The sequence below is a fragment of the Crinia signifera genome, chromosome 5 (assembly GCF_055691185.1).
Source record: "Crinia signifera chromosome 5, ASM5569118v1, whole genome shotgun sequence".
Classification (NCBI taxonomy): Eukaryota; Metazoa; Chordata; class Amphibia; order Anura; family Myobatrachidae; genus Crinia; species Crinia signifera.
In genome coordinates this window covers 5,825,077-5,838,955 of record NC_139221.1, presented here as the reverse complement: position 1 = coordinate 5,838,955, position 13,879 = coordinate 5,825,077, and the positions used below count along the sequence as shown (strand labels likewise).

Below are 13,879 nucleotides of genomic sequence, written 5' to 3'. Positions count from 1 at the left end.
CAGCTCTCCTATACTCCAACACTCAGTGACCATCTTTGTCCGCATACTCATCTCCATCATTGGCATCTAGCCTCTAGTTGTATGTTGATTGAGTCCTCACTTCTTATATACAAGCTGTAATGTGTATTGAACTGTGGCGCTCTGTATTTGTACTGTATTCTTGTTATTTATTCAATGTTATGCCAAGTTTTGTCTCCCTGTATTGTTCCTTTGTACGGCGCTGCAAAACACTTGTGGCGCCTTATAAATAAAATTATAAGGTACTTATGTAGTATCTGGGCTGCCGATTTTTTGATTGTATGCCTTAAGTTAAGGCATACAATCAGATGCGATGCGATGCGATATCGCATCGCATCGCATACGACCATGCGATGCGATGCGATGACCCGATTTTTCCATAGGATTCAATGTTAAAATGGACTGAGTCCATTTTAACATGGAATTCAATGGGAAAAAGGGGTCCTTTTCATACCCCTACTATCCAAGTGGGCATGGAGTTGGATATAAACCTGTGGCGAGCGTAGCGAGCCACCGAGCCCGAAGCGTGGCGAGCGAAGCGAGCCCCGCGAGGGGACGGTATTCTGTGTCCCCTCGCGGGGCTCGCTACGCTCGCCACGCTTCGAGCTCGGTGGCTCGCCACAGGTTTATATCCAACTCCATGCCCACTTGGATAGTAGGGGTATGAAAAGGACCCCTTTTCCCATTGAATTCTATGTTAAAATGGACTCAGTCCATTTTAACATTGAATCCTATGGAAAAATCGGGTCCATCGCATCGCATCGCATGCGATATGGTCGGGTGCGATGCGATGGACCCGATTTCAAAATCGGCAGCCCAGTTACTACATAAGTACCAATTATAATAATAATAATAATAATAATAATAATAATAATAAAGTATACAGCTGAGAGGTGCTAATGAAGGAAACTTCTGTGTGAATCTATGGAAAGTGTCAACGTTTTTAATCAAGGATTTCCTGTAAATCGGATACAGATCTATAAAAGGAAAAGCAAGGATTATACTTACGATAATTCCTTTTCTTCGGAATACTTCATGGCAGCCATTACATTGGGTTCATCCCTCTCTCTCGCTCACAATTAGACAGGTAGTTTTTTCCCCTAGGCCCTGACTCCTCCTCTTCCTTATCCTATATAACTGAGCACCTCCCCTCTGACCATAGTCTTTTCAATGTCTCCGCCCAGATCCTAGGGAAAAAACAGAAAACAGGGAGGGCTAAAAAATATAGGCTGCCATGAAGTATTCCGAAGAAAAGGTATTATCGTGAGTATAATCCTTGCTTTCTCCTTCATACTTCATGGCAGCCATTACATTGGGATGTACCAAAGCAGTAGGGAGGGTTATACAATACCTCAAGCCAACGCTTGCCTCAGGACTCCACCTCCAAACCGCACTTCCGCCACATCCAGGGCGTAATGCTTAGAAAATGTGTGTAGAGACGACCACGTGGCTGCCTGACATATCTCTCTGGCTGACACATTCGCCTCTCTCGCCCATGATACCGACATTGCCCGTGTCGAGTGTGCTTTAATACCTTCAGGGACTGGACGTCCTACTTTTCTGTAGGAAAAGGAAATAACATCTTTAAGCCATCTTGAAATCGTCTGTTTTGCCGGAACGAATCCTTTCTTCACACCCTGCGGAATCACAAACAAGTTTTCTGACTGAAACCTGCAGACCTGTCCATATACATTTTTATGGCTCTGACCACGTCCAACGTGTGTAATTTTTCTTCTCTTATTTGACGGATTTGGATGGAAACAAGGTAATATAATCTCTTGATTTAAATGAAAAGAAGACACCACTTTTGGTAAAAAAGAAGGTTTAGTCTTCAAGACCACTTTGTCCGGAAATATCTTCAGATACTGAAATTGTATACACAAAGCTTGGAGTTCCCCGACCCTTCCGGCCGAGGTGATCGCCACTAGGAAGGCCACTTTCCATGTCATAAACTTGAGATTTGCTCTATCTAATGGCTCAAATGGTGCTGACATGAGTCCATTCAGGACCAGATTAAGATCCCATTGTGGAACCATAGACCGAATCCTTGGACGAATCCTCTTAATAGCCTGAAAAAAACTTTTTATCAAACTATGATCAGCAAGTTTTCGGTCCAACAAAACACTTAATGCTGATATGTGCACCTTCAGTGTAGATACTGCCAACCCCTTGTTGAAGCCGTCACATAGGAATTGCAGCACATGCGACATGTTCGCCTTTGGAAACTGAAACTTTTCTTTGGACCACTTCGCAAAGATCCTCCAAACTCTGTAGTAAATATCGGATGACACCTTTTTCCTAGCCTGAAGAAGTATTTCAATCACATACGGTGACAAATGTTTTACTCTCAACTGTTGCCTCTCAATTTCCACGCCGTCAATGACAACTTCTGAGGATCTTGACAACTGACTGGTCCCTGGGACAGAAGATCCACTGACACTGGCAGAAACAGGGGCTCTGCCACCGACATACTCTCCAGCATCGGGAATCAAGCCCTACTGGGCCAGAATGGTAGGACTATTATCACCTGACACCTCTCTGTCCTGATTTTCCACAGTACCCTGTGAATGAGGGAGAAAGATGGGAACACGTAACCTAGGGCATAGTTCCACCGCTGCGACAGGGCATCGATTCTGCATGACCCCTGTGTTGGGTACCTTGAGAAAAATCGAGGAACTTTTTGTTGACTGACGACGCCATGAGGTCTATTTCTGGCACGCCGAAGTGCTCTATTATCAGCTGAAAAACCGACTGTTTTAGTTCCCATTCGCCTGGAATCAATGTACTGCGACTCCAGAAGTCTGCAATTTGGTTTTCCTCTCCTGGAATGTGCAACGCTGATATAGACTGGAGATTTGCTTTGGACCACGACATTATGTTCTCTACTTTGTCTAACACCCGACTTCTTGTACCCCCTTGACGGTTGATATAAGAGACCGTTGTGATGTTGTCTGAGAACACCCGAAGATGGAATTCTTTGATATCTTCCGCAAAGAATTTAATCGCCTGCCACACCGCTCTCAATTCTCTGTGGTTTGATGACCATTCCTTTTCTTGCATCAACTACCTTCCTTGGCATGATCTTCCCAACCCATGTGCCCCCCAACCGGAGGCGCTGGCATCTGTAGTTATTACTACAAATGTTGGACTTTCTAGTGACCACTTTCTTTCTCTCAGTAGTTCGTAACCCCCCACACTAGGGATTCTCTTACTGTGCCTGGGTTTTTTATTATCTGATCCAACGACATGTGATTTCTGGGACTTCTTCGACTGCATTTGTGTCGATCAGAGCTTGCAAACTTAACTAAGACTTCTTTTTCTGTTTCTAGCAGAGGAACTCTGGAACTTAAAAATTTCGCCAACCTTGGCTTTGAAAGAAACTCCAAACGGTAACCTTTGGTTACTATCTCTAGCACCCATTTGTCTGTGAAGCTTTTTTCCCAAATATGAGCAAACTCCAGGAGACTCCCTGCTACTGGGACCTGCTCCATGGGGCATCTGGTGTCACTGCTTCTGACTGGTGCCAGAGCTTTCGCCTCTCTTTTTAATGTATTGGCGAAAAAATACATGCGTTGTACCTGAAGCGTACCTGCCGCGAAATGGCCTACCCGGCCTGTACGATCTGGCTTGTCTATATGACTGCCTGCTGGAATAGGACTGAAACCTGCCTCTCTTATTCTGAGGCAATCTCACGGATTTGCCCCCCGACATCCTCTGAATCATCAGGTCGAGTTTACTTCCGAATAGAAAGGCTCCTTCATATAGAAGTGTCGCAAGTTTATTCTTGGAGTGCGAATCTGCCAAAGGGCCCTTCTGGCCACTACCCCCGAAGTCAGAGACTTGGCAGAGAAATCCAACACATCTAACGACGCCTCACAGACGTAATCTACGGCCATCTGAATCTGCGCCAGACTTTTGCTCATCTGGTCACGAGAGGCTCTGTCCTGCAGGTCGTCCTACAATGCTGCACACCAAACTCTTAATGCTCTGGAAAAGGAAGCGATGGCTACACCCGACTTCATTGACACGGATGTTGATATGTGTAACCGCTTTAGCGCACTCTCCATCTTCTATTCCATGGGGTCTTTTAAGGACGCACCGTCCTCCAATGGTATGGTTGTACGAGTGGTGACTTCAGACACGGCTGCATCTATTTTAGGGATGTTACTCCATTTCAAAAAGTCCTCATCCTCAATAGGGAACATTTTATCGACCCTCTTAAAGGAACCCACTTGCTTGTCTACATTACTCCATTCCTTTATTAATATGTCTTTAACAACTTTATGGACAGGGAAGCACCTGCCCTTCCTTGACCTGTCCTCAAACAGCGTGTCCAACTCTGTCTTCACTGGTTGTTTGTAATTCAGAGTTTTATAGAGGTTCTTCAGCACCACTTCCACTAAACCTAAATCAAATAAACGTTCGTCTTCAATGACTTCCCCTGACTCAGCAGTGGAATCACCCGAGGCATTATCATCGGAACCAACAACAATTGATCCACAATCATCATCCATGTCCAAACTGGTTTGTGATCTAGACCTCTTGCTGCTAGTAAACTCCTTTTTTGACACAAAGTTCTTCTCCATCCACTCTCTAAGCTCAGAGATTTGGTTAGACACAGAAGCAGCTTCTCTCTTCTGCAGACAACTTCTACACAACACATTTTCCCCAGTAAATGACTTGTCGCATTCAGGGCATATTTTATCCAATCTCTTCTTGGCCGACTTCTTTTTTGCAACCACAGGCACACTAACACTAAAATGACAAAGAGATGGACTAACTACCTTTTCTAACCTCAGCAAAGTAAGTAACCAGTCCTCAAAGAGGACTTACCTGGGCAGCGGTACATTTGGTTTAGGAGAGGTATCCTCCATGATGCGCAGCGCTAGTATCCACTCAAAACTGTGAATAAGCAGCAGCGCCTGTTACACCGGCCAGGCGCTATAAATACCGGCACTTCCGGTATTTGGAACGCACGCGGCCTGCTGTGGAACGCAGACCGTGTGTAGGCGAGCCGGAATTACGAGTCACTTCCCTCCGACGTTTACTGCACGGAGCAGCTATAAACACACGCCGGGAACAATGACCACGCCGGACACGCTGCCTCTCCCCCTGCTCTGGACAACACCACTCGCGCCCAGCCACCGCTTCTTGGGCATATATCTCTGGTGAGTCCTACACACAGAATATTCGGCAACCCTTCTGTAATGCCATTATTTCAGGGTTCCCGGGCACCGCCAATCCCCATAGTATAGAGCAGTAAGAGATCCATGCCGCCGGCCCGGATCAATATTCAGGGTAAGGCACCGCCATCCCCTCGCTGCCAGGTCACAATATATCTCCTACACTAGCTAACCTAACTACCTGTTTCAGACAGAGGAGACAGGAAAAAAGACTATGGTCAGAGGGGAGGGGCTCAGTTATATAGGATAAGGAAGAGGAGGAGTCGGGTCCTAGGGGAAAAAAACTACCTGTCTAACAGAGAGAGAGACAGATGAACCCAATGTAATGGCTGCCATGAAGTATGAAGGAGAAAAAGCCAATGATTCAATTAGGAAATGCAAACATTATTGCTGAATGAAGTATATAGGAGGAATATACGTGACCAGTCCTGGGTACCGTGAGCTGTATTGTATCGTCTGACTATATCAAAGGGCTGAGATAGCTCATTAGGTCTACACCACTCACGGTTGACATGGGGTTTTTCACTTTTGAGCCGCCGTGCTGACAGGTGGTATATCATGCCCTACTGTCCACTGGGGCATGGCGTTCGAGTAATATAGTGCGCCCAAAGCATGGTGAGCGCACTTATTGTAGTGTCCATGTCAACGGTCATTATTCGGGACAAAAAAAGTGAAACATGTCAACCTAACGATCCTGTCGACATTCAGTCATGTCGACCTAAAGCTTGTCTAGCCAATGATCCATACCCCCCTAATTTAGTTAGACATATTCTCTGACTTTGTGGAGGGACTTAAAACATCTCCTATGCACCGTTAGCAACAGACAGGTTTTTTTTTGGGGGGGGGGGGGGGGGGGGGGGACACGACGACGACTTTTTGAGCAATAAACATCTTGCCTTTACCATGCGTGAGTCCATATCCTGCCACTCACAGAATTACGCCGGGAGTGGCCACAGCGTCTCCGAGCTCCACCATCAGCTACCATGCCTGGTCAAGGGAAGTGAACAGTGGGGGTCAGGTGGTGTGGCAGCATTGTGCCTACACATACAGAGCAGGGCGTGGAACCAGTAACAAGCTGTAAATGCACAGTTGCAAAAAAAATAAAAAAAATGCTCAACTATGTTGTGACCCCCCCCAAGCAATCACAGGCTTCTTGGGTCTCAAACGAGCTAATACGGGGATTGTATCTGCCCGTTACGGACAGTGGACGGGTATTACGCTGCTATCAGTTCCTGCCACCGCTCCCGCTGCACACACACTGTAGCCACACCTACATATCGTCTTCAGCAGACTCACTGGTCCCTCACATAGACCAGACCATGCATGGCAGCTTGCAGTGGGAGGAGCTTAGAGATGCTGGACTCAACCCGGTAAATGCCAGAGAACGTGATGGTACTTCCAGGTACCTGCTAAGTGACCGAGCCTCCCACCTCTAGCCTCAATCTGAGCTATAGAAATTCCTGGGCAGTCAGTGTGTCCAGGCCACGGGAAATGGTCAGGGGCATCAAGCTGATCTTTCAATCCCCCCTGTACCACCAGGGATAAAGGCAAGGGTATTTAAAAATGGCGCTGCAACACGAGGGTTCATTCTTTCCATGCCAAGGCTGCCATTTTATCCATGTGGGCTGGGGTCTCCAGCCACCTACGTGATCAGCAGCATTGCGTGCATCTATGATTAGGCCCCTGGGCAGCTACATATAAGAGAGTGTTAGCCTCTATGGACAGTCTGTTACGCTGCCGAGTCCTTGGATTGTAGGGAACGTCAGAACGCACAGTAGTGAGACACCCAGGCATCATTTATCCAACCTGCTCCTCATCACTACTGAGGTACTTCCACCACTTCCTGCTGCTCTGGGACACCGCATCCACAGAACGCAGAGACGTTCCAGACTAGGACGCTCGGGAGGTGGAGGTAAGTCTCCCCCCTCAGTCTGGTGATTACAGTTCCTCTCAGGTGATTCCCGGGAGGGGGGATAGAAGCCTCCTGTATTGTCTAGACCGATCCATTACCACAGCAGATACTGCGCTGATAGACAACGTAAGAGATAATAACTGGGCGAGCGAAGCGTAATCCCAGCACCAGAGTAATGTCACTAACCGACACCTGGTCCGCAGAGATGGCTCGGGTATCCCGCCTGCCCCCTGGCCACGCACCGGGACTTGCATTACACCTGAAAGCTCGCATTCCCCTCTCTCTGATGACAGAGTTATGTTGTTATGGCAACAAGGAGAGGAGTTTAAATAACGCCAGTCACTAAGCAGAAGGCGGCAGCTGCTGCCCTGTTCCTGCCCACACACTGGGGAAATGTATATGGGTAATCCTAGGATGCCAACATCAGACCTGTACACTGGGCTGACAGCTGCGCAATGCAAATACATACCACCACACATACCCATCTATAGGGCCATGTAGGTCCATCACAGGCACTCCCCAACTTATTACATCACCATATCCATGTAGTGGTCCTTTCTACAGATTTAGTAGGCAGACGTTTCAGCCACGCCTGGTCTTAGGCCCTTATTCTGGTTCACTCTGAGCCAAATTCCTTCTCAAATGGACAAAACCATGTGCACTGCAGGTGGGGCAGATGTAACTTGTGCAGAGAGAATTAGATTTGGGTGGGGTTTTACTTCAAAGTGAGATCTATATTGCAGTGTAAGAATAAAGCAGCCAGTATTTACCCTGCACAGATACAAAATGACTCACCCAAATCTAATTCTCTCCGCACAGGTTACATCTGCCCCACCTGCAGTGCACATGGTTTTGTCCATTTGAGAAGGAATTTACCTCTGAGAGTGAACCAGAATAAGTCCCCAAGGCCACGCGTGGCCGAAACGTCTACCTACTAAATCTGTAGAAAGGACCACTACATGGATAGGGTGATGTAATAAATCTGGTACGCACCCTGAATGGCCCTGTATGGCCCGGGATACGGTCGGTAAGTCGGCGGTCATTAGGTCGACAACACTAGGTCCACATGGCACAAGGTCGACAGGTGGTTAGGTCGACACAAGCATTAGGTCAACAGGTGGTATTCCATGGCCTACCATCCACTAGGGTGCGGAGAGAGTAAAATAGTGCGCCGAGCGCAGCGAGGGGACGCCGTGCACTTAAAACTGTGTCCATGTCGACTGTGCCAAGATTTGGGTAAAAAAAAACAACAAACCCATGTCGACCTTTTGACTGTCTACCTAGACCATGTTGACCTAATGCTTGTGTCGACTTGACCACCTGTCCACCTTGTGCCATGTTGACCTAGACACCTGTCGACCTTCCAGTATGTCGACTTAGTGGTGTCGACCATCTTTATGTCGACCCAATGATCACCTTCCTATGGCAATACGGATGGATATGTGTGGAACATATAAAACCTGTTACCTTAGAGCAGGCATGTCCAAGCTATGGCCCTCCAGCTGTTGAGAAACTACAAGTCCCATCATGCCTTGCCACAGTTTTGCTATTAGGGAATGCTAAAACTATGGCAAGGCATGCTGGGATGTGTAGTTTCACAACTGCTGGAGCCTGCATTATGCCTGGTACACACCAGGACGACTATGGCCCGATTCTGTCAATTTAGATCCAATTCCGACCGGTTGTATGCAGATTGCATGTACTTTTGTGCATTTTTGTCATTTATTTGATCCGATTCCGATCCGATGCGTGTACACGCCACTTGTTTGGTCGCATCTTTGGTCCTACATGCTGCAGGTAGGATCCGTCAATCCCAGGCCGACCGAACGTCAATCGCATGCAGATCGTGAGTGTTTTTGCCGCCGTCCGTCGGTGCGTCCGTCGTTTGATCCAGCCTATTTGAGTGGCATTTCCTAAACACTCCCCCCGGCGCCATGTTTTTCCATGCTTTGTCCAGCATGATCTTTCCCTCCTGCGCTGGGCCCTCTGACGCCTGAGCTTCAGCACTGCATAATAGAGCAGGTACTGTTGCTGGTGACTACCCATCACTGCATTCTCCATAGTGCAGGGTTAAAAGACACTTTGTAATGGCAGGCAAAACAAAGTAATGTGTAAATAGCTATGTCCAGCGTTCAGCAGGTATAAACCAAGCCTCACTAGTAACAAAGCAGAAATGGCGGCTGCTATTCCTATCCCCTCTGCTAGTCCAGCCCCTTCATTTAAATTTCAAAGGCCAATCTGACGACGGTCGCATGTGTTCTTGCAAAAAAAACAAAAACCAGCGATCCGACCGTCTTAACGACCATCACGGGCGCATCGGGATCGGATCTAGATCGTTCCGCAAAAAAAAAAAAAAACACAATTTTTGCTAATCATTTGCTGGGGACTGCCCGGGAGCTCCCGGGAAGTCCAAGGGAAATCGTCCCATCGGTCGTGGACGACGGTGGTCGTCCTGGTGTGTACCCTACATTAGAGGAACGCTCCGTTGATGACTTGGGTCGGTCGTGAGTGCGGAATGAAATGCACAGAACACCATACATTAGGTGTAATACACATAATATGCAGCCAGTGCTCCACGTCGGACCAGCGCCCTCTACTACATTATCAATGACTAATTATCCCGCTCGAAGCAAAAGCTTCCAAAGCTAGTCTGCTACCTTCTGTGTTTGCGCATGTGTAAAGTTGCCCATGCACGGTGCGGTGAACTCTGTAGTACTAGATTGCATTGCAGCGTGCTTTCTGTACTAGATACCATCGAGCTGCGCAGACTGGATGTGATGTGCGATGAGCGGGAGTGCGCACTGCACCCAAAAAACTGACTGTTTGTGCATGTGTGAGAAAGAGATGTAGTTTCACTCTCTGCCAGCAGATGGTAGTGTTTTGGAGACTCACGGACACTAGACATATAGATAGATAATATACCACCGCCCTCACACTGTGCCACCGCCACCATACACCTGTGTTATACCGCCACCCTCACACTGTGACCGCCTGCTGGCCCCTACATACAAGCAGTAATATATCCGCACACTGTGATACTGCTGCCATATACCGGTGTGTACACACTATGTCCCAGCTCCTTATTACATGCCCACACTATTCTATCCATCTAAGGACTTGTGTGCAGCACCGGCTAGGGGGCTACGTGGGTATCGCACATATAACATGACTGGCAGATGTGGGAATTGGGGGCCAGTAGCAGTGTGCGGATACAGCCGGGTATAGACCACATACACATATATAGGTCTAGTAACATGTGGGCTGGGAACACTCTGCAGAAACACGGTCACATCAATGTATATCACGAAGGAACGAGTAGAATTACTGTTGGTCAGGAGGGCTCTGTATTTCCTCCTGTGCTCTCTGATCATCTTTTTCTGCCCTGAAAGACAAATATACACAAAATAAAAATAGATTTCCACACTGTGCCATGCTGTATATGTGACAATACGTATAGGGAATGGTGAGTGTGTAATACAGGCAAACGGGGACACACTTGTACATGACGGGCGTATCATACACACGTGTGCACTGTATAGGGTGCACAGGACACATGCCAACGGTGATCTCATACACACGTGTGCACTGTATAGGGTGCACAGGACACATGCACAACAGTGATCTCATACACACGTGTGCACTGTATAGAGTGCACAGGACACATGCCAACGGTGATCTCATACACACGTGTGCACTGTATACGTGTGCACTGTATAGAGTGCCCAGGACACATGCACAACGGTGATCTCATACACACGTGTGCACTGTATAGAGTGCCCAGGACACATGCACAACAGTGATCTCATACACACGTGTGCACTGTATAGGGTGCACAGGACACATGCACAACAGTGATCTCATACACACGTGTGCACTGTATAGAGTGCACAGGACACATGCCAACGGTGATCTCATACACACGTGTGCACTGTATAGGGTGCCCAGGACACATGCACAACAGTGATCTCATACACACGTGTGCACTGTATAGAGTGCACAGGACACATGCACAACGGTGATCTCATACACACGTGTGCACTGTATAGAGTGCCTAGGACACATGCACAACAGTGATCTCACACACACGTGTGCACTGTATAGAGTGCCCAGGACACATGCCAACGGTGATCTCATACACACGTGTGCACTGTATAGAGTGCCCAGGACACATGCCAACGGTGATCTCATACACACGTGTGCACTGTATAGAGTGCCTAGGACACATGCACAAAGGTGATCTCACACACACGTGTGCACTGTATAGAGTGCCTAGGACACATGCACAACAGTGATCTCATACACACGTGTGCACTGTATAGAGTGCACAGGACACATGCACAACAGATCTCATACACACGTGTGCACTGTATAGAGTGCCCAGGACACATGCACAACGGTGATCTCATACACACGTGTGCACTGTATAGTGCCCAGGACACATGCACAACAGTGATCTCATACACACGTGTGCACTGTATAGAGTACCCAGGACACATGCACAACGGTGATCTCATACACACGTGTGCACTGTATAGAGTGCCTAGGACACATGCACAACAGTGATCTCATACACACGTGTGCACTGTATAGAGTGCCCAGGACACATGCACAACAGTGATCTCATACACACGTGTGCACTGTATAGAGTGCCCAGGACACATGCACAACAGTGATCTCATACACACGTGTGCACTGTATAGAGTGCCCAGGACACATGCACAACAGTGATCTCATACACACGTGTGCACTGTATAGAGTGCCCAGGACACATGCACAACAGTGATCTCATACACACGTGTGCACTGTATAGAGTGCCCAGGACACATGCACAACGGTGATCTCATACACACGTGTGCACTGTATAGAGTGCACAGGACACATGCCAACGGTGATCTCATACACACGTGTGCACTGTATAGAGTGCCCAGGACACATGCACAACAGTGATCTCATACACACGTGTGCACTGTATAGAGTGCCCAGGACACATGCCAACGGTGATCTCATACACACGTGTGCACTGTATAGAGTGCCCAGGACACATGCACAACAGTGATCTCATACACACGTGTGCACTGTATAGAGTGCCCAGGACACATGCACAACAGTGATCTCATACACACGTGTGCACTGTATAGAGTGCCCAGGACACATGCACAACGGTGATCTCATACACACGTGTGCACTGTATAGAGTGCACAGGACACATGCCAACGGTGATCTCATACACACGTGTGCACTGTATAGAGTGCACAGGACACATGCCAACGGTGATCTCATACACACGTGTGCACTGTATAGAGTGCACAGGACACATGCCAACGGTGATCTCATACACACGTGTGCACTGTATAGAGTGCACAGGACACATGCACAACAGTGATCTCATACACACGTGTGCACTGTATAGAGTGCACAGGACACATGCACAACGGTGATCTCATACACACGTGTGCACTGTATAGAGTGCCCAGGACACATGCACAACAGTGATCTCATACACACGTGTGCACTGTATAGAGTGCCCAGGACACATGCACAACAGTGATCTCATACACACGTGTGCACTGTATAGAGTGCCCAGGACACATGCACAACAGTGATCTCATACACACGTGTGCACTGTATAGAGTGCACAGGACACATGCACAACGGTGATCTCATACACACGTGTGCACTGTATAGAGTGCCCAGGACACATGCACAACGGTGATCTCATACACACGTGTGCACTGTATAGAGTGCACAGGACACATGCCAACGGTGATCTCATACACACGTGTGCACTGTATAGAGTGCCCAGGACACATGCACAACAGTGATCTCATACACACGTGTGCACTGTATAGAGTGCCCAGGACACATGCACAACAGTGATCTCATACACACGTGTGCACTGTATAGAGTGCCCAGGACACATGCACAACAGTGATCTCATACACACGTGTGCACTGTATAGAGTGCACAGGACACATGCCAACGGTGATCTCATACACACGTGTGCACTGTATAGAGTGCCCAGGACACATGCACAACAGTGATCTCATACACACGTGTGCACTGTATAGAGTGCACAGGACACATGCACAACGGTGATCTCATACACACGTGTGCACTGTATAGAGTGCCCAGGACACATGCACAACAGTGATCTCATACACACGTGTGCACTGTATAGGGTGCCCAGGACACATGCACAACAGTGATCTCATACACACGTGTGCACTGTATAGAGTGTACAGGACACATGCCAACGGTGATCTCATACACACGTGTGCACTGTATAGAGTGCCCAGGACACATGCACAACAGTGATCTCATACACACGTGTGCACTGTATAGAGTGCACAGGACACATGCACAACAGATCTCATACACACGTGTGCACTGTATAGAGTGCCCAGGACACATGCACAACAGATCTCATACACACGTGTGCACTGTATAGAGTGCCCAGGACACATGCACAACAGTGATCTCATACACACGTGTGCACTGTATAGAGTGCACAGGACACATGCACAACAGTGATCTCATACACACGTGTGCACTGTATAGAGTACCCAGGACACATGCACAACAGTGATCTCATACACACGTGTGCACTGTATAGAGTACCCAGGACACATGCACAACGGTGATCTCATACACACGTGTGCACTGTATAGAGTGCACAGGACACATGCCAACGGTGATCTCATACACACGTGTGCACTGTATAGAGTGCCCAGGACACATGCACAACAATGATCTTATACACACGTGT

General features: G+C 47.9%; 1 protein-coding gene across 2 annotated transcripts in view; it reads right to left on the bottom strand.

Moving 5' to 3' along the window:
• Positions 1–13,879, bottom strand: part of SETD2 (SET domain containing 2, histone lysine methyltransferase) — a 97,785-nt gene that overhangs the window by 70,595 nt on the left and 13,311 nt on the right. For both annotated transcript variants that reach the window (XM_083186546.1, XM_083186545.1), the window contains exon 2: positions 10,439–10,495. In XM_083186546.1, the coding sequence (XP_083042672.1) occupies positions 10,439–10,495 (57 nt within the window). The remainder of the gene's footprint in view (positions 1–10,438; positions 10,496–13,879) is intronic.